General features: G+C 61.2%; 1 protein-coding gene across 2 annotated transcripts in view; it reads right to left on the reverse strand.

The window, feature by feature from the left end:
• The window catches only part of SKOR2 (SKI family transcriptional corepressor 2), a 52,380-nt gene extending 49,519 nt beyond the window's left edge, over window positions 1-2,861 (reverse strand). For both annotated transcript variants that reach the window (XM_072828473.1, XM_072828472.1), the window contains exon 1: window positions 222-2,861. In XM_072828473.1, coding sequence (XP_072684574.1) covers window positions 222-2,861 — 2,640 coding nt within the window. The remainder of the gene's footprint in view (window positions 1-221) is intronic.
• Between the last annotated feature and the right edge of the window lie 3,475 nt (window positions 2,862-6,336).

The raw sequence follows: 6,336 nt of genomic DNA on the forward strand, positions 1-6,336 counted from the left end.
AGGCCCCGAAGCCTTTGAAAGGCTTTGTAAAAGAGAGACCAGAAACCACATTTTTATGGAGGACCACTGGCAGTAAAGAAGCCCTCCCAAACACACTGAATATTTCATTTCTGTGGGGAAATCTGGTGATTCATCTTTCCTGCGCATATGTAACTGATTCAGCCTAAAGGTGCATTTAAATAATAATAATTAGCTTGAAGGAGCCTAAAGGGGATATTTACATCTTTGTAGGAGGGCTGCTCCTCCAGTGATGGATGGTGGACCGGGCTGCCGGGGCTGCTGCCGCCGCCGCCGCTTGCTTTCTGCGAGGCCAGGGGCGGGGGCGGGGGCGGGGGCGGGGGCGGCGGCGGGGGCGGGGGCGGGGGCAGGTCGGAGCCGCCGGGGTCGCCCAGCTTCCCGTCCTCGGGCAGCAGCCTGGACGAGTTCAGGGCGAGTGGGAAGGCGCCCGGCGCGGCCGGCGCGCGGTCCCGGCTGCTCCCCTTCTCCGACAGCCCTCGGCCCTGGAGGTACCGGCCGCCCCCGACCAAGGGGTCCCCTAGCAGGACCCCCGCCTCCTCGTCTTCCTCCTCGTCGTCGTCGGGGTCGCGGCCTTCCTCCTCCTCTTCGCCCTCGGGGGGTCTGTGGCCCTCCACGTCCACCTCCTGCTCTTCCTCCTCGTCGTCCTCGTCCTCGGAGCTGTCCTCGCTGGGGTAGCTGCAGCTGGTGCCCCCGGGGGACAGGAGGCCTCGGTGGTGCGGCTGCAGGGTCAGCGGGGGCGGCGGCGGCGGCGGGGCCGGGTGGTGGCGCTCGGAGCCCGGCTCGTCGGGCTGCGGGGGCAGCAGCAGCAGCGGCGACGGCGGCTGCGGGGGGTGGTGGTGGTGGTGGTGGTGCGGGTGGTGGTGGTGGTGCGGGGGGTGGGGGTGGGGGTGGGGCGCTGGGGCCGCGTGCGGCGCCCCCGCCGACGCCCCGTGCAGCTTGGCCAGGCTCTCCGCGTCGTCCTTGCCGCCCACCGGCCGGAAGGCGCTCGAATGGTGGTAGCTGCCCCCGCCCGCCTTGCGCCCCTCCAGGAGGTGCGGGTGGTGGGGCGCGGGCGCTCGGGCCGCCGCGGAGCCCGCCCCGGTGGCCGCGGCCCCGGCCCCCGACACGGCGCCGGGGTCCGCGGGCGGCGTGGAGCCGGCGCTGCAGTCCCCGCCGCTGCCGCCCGGGGGCGACTCGAAGAGGGCGTCGCGGGCGCCCGCGGCCCCGGCGGGAGGCGGAGGGCCGGAGCCGGGGCCGTTGGCCACCACGGGAGGGGGCTGGCCTGGCGGGGGCGCGGCGTCGGCGCCCCCAGCCGCGCCGCCGGGCTCGGCCAGGTCCAGGAAGGCCTGGCGCAGCAAGGCCGGGCTCTCTCCAAGCGCGCAGCCGAGCGCCGAGGGCGGCTGGGGCGGGGGCTGCAGGTACGTGGGCACCGGCAGCCCGCCTGGGGTCCGCGGAGGCCAGAACATGCAGAACGGCGGGTAGAAAGCGTCCTTGCGGCCCGCGGGCCAGAAGAGGCCGGACAGGCCGGCCTTGGGCGCCGCGCCCGCCGCGCCCGCGCCCCCCAGGGCCTCGGCCGCCGCGCCCGCGTCCTCCTTCTTGTGGCACAGGCCGAAGGCGGCGGCTGCGGCGGGGAAGGTGTAGGGGTGCGGGAAGAGCCCCCCGCAGCCCGGGAACTTCTGCAGCACTCCCCCGAAGGAGCCCTTGCTGGGCACCGGGATGACCGGGTAGCTACGCGGGCCTTTGGCTCCAGCCGCCGCGCCCGCGCCCGCGCCCGCGCCCGCGCCCACGCAGCCGCCCCCGCCGCCGCCCGCGCCCGCGCCCGCGCCCGCCCCGGAGCCGCCCGAGGCCGCGGCCACCGACAGGCTGGCGGCGGCGGCCGAGAGGCTGGCGGCGGCCACGACGGCCGCCTCCTGCAGCGAGTCGTCGTCGTCGTCGAAGCGCGGCCGCTTGTGGTGGGCGTGGGGCGCGCCGGCCAGCTCGGCCAGGGGGGGCGGCGGCGGCGGCGGCGGGGGCGCCCCGAGCAGGTGCGGGCCCAGCAGGCCCCCGCCGCCCGCCACCGCCGCCGCCGCCGCCACCGCGGCCGCCTTGACGGAGCTGAGCGGGTGGCAGGCGGGATGCGCGCCGGGCTGGGGCAGCGCGCGCTTGCGGCTGCCGCCGTTGAACATGGCCTTGACGTCCTCCCAGGCGAAGACGAGCTCGTCCTGGGGACTCTTGTCCGTGAGCTTGAGGTGACGGCGCCACGAGTTGAAGTTGGCTGCGTCCGGCTGCGTGTACTTGGCGTCGGGCGTACGGTGGGAGTGGAAGATGAACTTGTTGGGTGAGAAGTACATGTTGCAGTAGCTGCATTTGATGCACTTGGCGCGGGAGCTGTTGTAGCGCGCGGGGATGAAGCTCCCGCGGCAGCCCCAGGCGCACTCGTGGGACACGTCGAAGGCGAAGTTGTCGGGCAGCTTGGGCGGCCTGTTTTCGCCGAGGAACGACTTGCACAGGCGCTCGGCCTCCCGCTTGGTGATCATGCCACAGCGGCGCGAGGAGATGGGCATGGCCCCGGCGCGCCGCAGGATCTCCAGCTGCACCGGCGTGCACTGCACGCACGTGATGCCCAGCGCCACGCGGCGGTTGTGGATCTCGTTGTAGCTGAAGTTCTTGAGGAGCGTGTTGGAGATCTGCGCCAGGCACAGGCGCTCCTGGCCGTCGATCACCAGCGACACGATGGGGATGCCGTAGAGGATCACCTGGCCCACCTGGTTGGGCTTGAGGTTGGCGTGGCCCGGCCGCGGCTGGCTCAGCGCGTCGGGCTGGAAGGCGCTCGACGGCGATGCCAGCAGGATGTCGTTGGGCCCCGGCAGCGGGCTGGAAGCCATTTCCTGCGCCGCGGAAGCCCGGGCCGAGCCCTCCGGGTCTGTCTTGGAGACTGGAATGGAAAGGAGAAAGCGTTGACTAGAGCCTTTTCAGCCCAAAACAGAGGGGGGTGGTTTGAGTCGCTTACCGAAGAATTAGAATAACTCCCTTGCTCTGGTTAAGACAAGATTAGCGCTGGGCAAAGGGACCAGGTTTCAGACACAGGGAGGTGGGCCTCCCTTAGTTGTCTTCAAGGTTGCCCTTTGGAAACGAAGAGATTGGGAAGCACTTTTCTTCTATTCTAGACACATCCAAACAAAGTTAACTGTGTGTCTTAAAAAAAAATGCAGTCAATTCCTAAGAAACTCAAAACCTTATCCCCGATGTATAGAAGCTGATAGAATAAAATGGCATGCCTGCTAGAAATGAGGAAGTAATGATGACAGTTGTGACTATAACAAGTATAAAAATTATGGGGACATGGCGTTTGGCCATTGAAACCCAAATATAAAAAGAGAGACTATTTACATTTGCTTGAAAATAGATTGATTTTGTTTTTTTTTTTTTTAAATAAACCCAAGCCTTAAAAAAAAAAGTTTTTGTGGTATTTGTGGTTTTTCCTTGGTGGGGGGGGGGGGTTGGAATGCACTACCGGTTGAGACACAACTTATTAAAGCAAAACGAAATCCCTACTCTCCCGTCTTTGCCATTTAGATACTTTGATACCGTAATTAGAACTTTTTTGAAAGATGGGAAAATGTACAAAGCCATATGCGTGACTGCACCAGTATAGGTGGTCGTACTTCCAGTCTTTCAAAAGCCACTTGCTGAACTCTGTGGTTCTGGTTCCAGAGAAGCAGTTTAAAAGGATGAAGTTGTGGACGTGTAGCCATTTAAAAACTGTGTTCAGTCATTTCCATGACAATGAGCAAATAAGTACAGGCAAGTTTGCGAAGCCCAGAAACAGTGCAAAGAAAGTAACAATTCGTGGAGATCATTAGTGGCGGGTTTAAAAGGCCAGTTTAGTTGGGAGATGAACCACTCTCTGTGACACTTCTTTTTCTGATCTGTGTGGACATCCCTGTATCTTTAAGGGGGGAGAGATGACCCACGCTTTAGATAATCTGTGTGCTAGGTCATCTGTGGAAATGTTGAAAGCAGAAGCCCAGGATTGGGCCTGCTGTAAAATTCCTATCATCTTTGGTCCTGGAGATACCATAACGGGAAAATATCGAGTAATTTGAAAACACACAAGAAGTAAGCGAAAGAAATCTTTGTGATAAATGCTGCTAAGTCAAAAGCAACAAAGTTGTTCATTCCCTAGGAAGACAGACCATGGCCTTTCCACAGCTACATGTCATGTGGGGCGCGGCTGCCACTGCTACCCTTTGCCCTGGAAAATCACCGATGGCCAGTAGCATCGCCACTGTTGGCCAAGTACACTGGACTTTGCCATTAGAGTGATTTCAGAGGATACACTATCCTACTCTTTCACCCAAACTGTCCTATCCTCGCCCTCTCTGGGCCCCTGCAACATCTATCCCGATGCCTTTGCCCTGATGCCCCCTGGATCCTCAGCTCTCATTACCCTCCGCGGCCTCCATGAAGGTTGAACAAACCTCGACACAATCAAACGAGGCGAGGCGAGAGCCTGGCTTGTCGCTTCGGATCGGTCGGGGACAATATTTCCAGGGGACAGGGCGTTAAACGGCAGTTCAAGGCACGGCGATACCTGGGCCTAACGTAACCGGCCCTAGCTTTGCCAAATGGTCCTTCAAAGCTCATTTCCCTCCCAAACAGGATTCTTAAGATCGTAACACGACCCTGGGATCACGGGAACTCTCGCTCCGGAGCAAGGGCGCTCTAGGGCCCGGCCGTGGCGGGTACCCGCAGCCTTAGCAGCGGTAGATTGGGCAGGGTGTCTCCTCCTGGATGTCCTCCACGTTCACCCCAAACCCTCCCAGAAACTCCTATCAGAGCAGAGACACCAATAAGAGGGTTGAGGCTTTTTTTTTTGTTTGTTTTTAAGCGAGTGAGGCGAGAAGAGACAAAAGTTAGTTGACCCGAGAAGGGACGCTGGCGAACTTCCCTATCCGACTCAGGAGCCAGCGACCCCCAACTTAACTCCCCTGGCTTCCCAACCAGTGGCCACCGCAGCCCGCCGCAGCCCGCCGCTGCCCCTCCGCCTCACCCGACCACCCGCGGTGGGACTCTGTGCCGAGGCAGGGCCGGCGGGGCAGCAGTACCTGGTAACCCCTAGGCGTCTTTACGCGCGCGGCTGCCGGCCCATCTTCCGAGGGCGCTCGGAGGCGAAGCATCCAAGCGGGTCCTCGAATCCAGCGGGCGGGACTCCGGAGGGCTCCGCGTGAAGATCCGGGCGCTCGTCGGCGCTAAGGGCGCTTGAACCCGGGGCGGGAGGAGAAGGACAGCCCGAATTGTGGCGGCGCGGCCCCTCGACCGCAGAAAGTGTGGGCGCGCGGAAACCCGCGGCAGGCGAGCCCCAGGTGGAGCGCAGTCTGACAGCGCCTTTCTCTGTCTCTGAACTCCTGTCGGACCGAGGGGACGCCACCCAGCGGGCAAGGTGACGTCACCGTCTCCCTGACACTCCACATTAAAGGGCTGGCGTGTTACAGGGAGGGAGGGGGGACGGAAAGGGAGAGCGAGCAACCTCGAGATCCTTTCTCAGCAGGCAAGAAAGCTAACACCTAACCAGCCCGCAACTGACAGCACCTCTCCACCCCAGAGCGAAAAAACGCAGCGATAGTGCCGGAGCCCCAGCTCTGATTTAGGAGCGGGAGTCCAATAGTCTGCGTGCATCCTGGGGACCTGGATCCTGGAGGCCCGGGATTGTAGAAGGGCGTCTCTAAATGGACTGTATCCCTGCCCGTTGTTGTCTCCTCCCCTTATTTCTCTGAGCCACCCTCCTTCGTGAATGGTCCCTCTGGTACACGGTGCAAACCAGTGGCCTCACTGTGCCTCCGAAGATGGAGAAACCACAGTCAGCTGGAGAATAGATTAACTTCATCGCCTCGTTTGAAACGCTGTGAAATGAGAAAAAAGGGAGAAGTTTCTGCGGGGGGTTCCCAGTCTAAAAACTTGGAAGGAAGCTTGAAGAGTGTCCTTGCTTTCAAATGCATACGTTTGCTTTTTAGGACAAGATACAGAAAGTCATTGTAGCATTCTCTATTTTACCATATGTATGGTTAAGTAAGGACGCCAATGACTGCATGTGTGCACTCATCTCTCAACTTCATTCAGAACAGTTTTCTAACCCATTTTATAAGACCCATGCAGGCCACCTCAGCACAAGGAAAAAGTGAGTTAGGAAAGCAGGGAGGCCCCCAAACCCGAGTCAGCCTTCAAATAAGATAAAGGCAATGGGATGAGGACGAACCATTCCCCACAGCTTCTCCAAGGTGAGGCATAACCTAAGATATCGTGAAGTGTCAGTATATTGCCTCCCAATTGATCAGCTGTCAGGAGTCAAAATGACTACCC

This window comes from Canis lupus, chromosome 6 (genome assembly GCF_048164855.1).
Source record: "Canis lupus baileyi chromosome 6, mCanLup2.hap1, whole genome shotgun sequence".
Classification (NCBI taxonomy): Eukaryota; Metazoa; Chordata; class Mammalia; order Carnivora; family Canidae; genus Canis; species Canis lupus.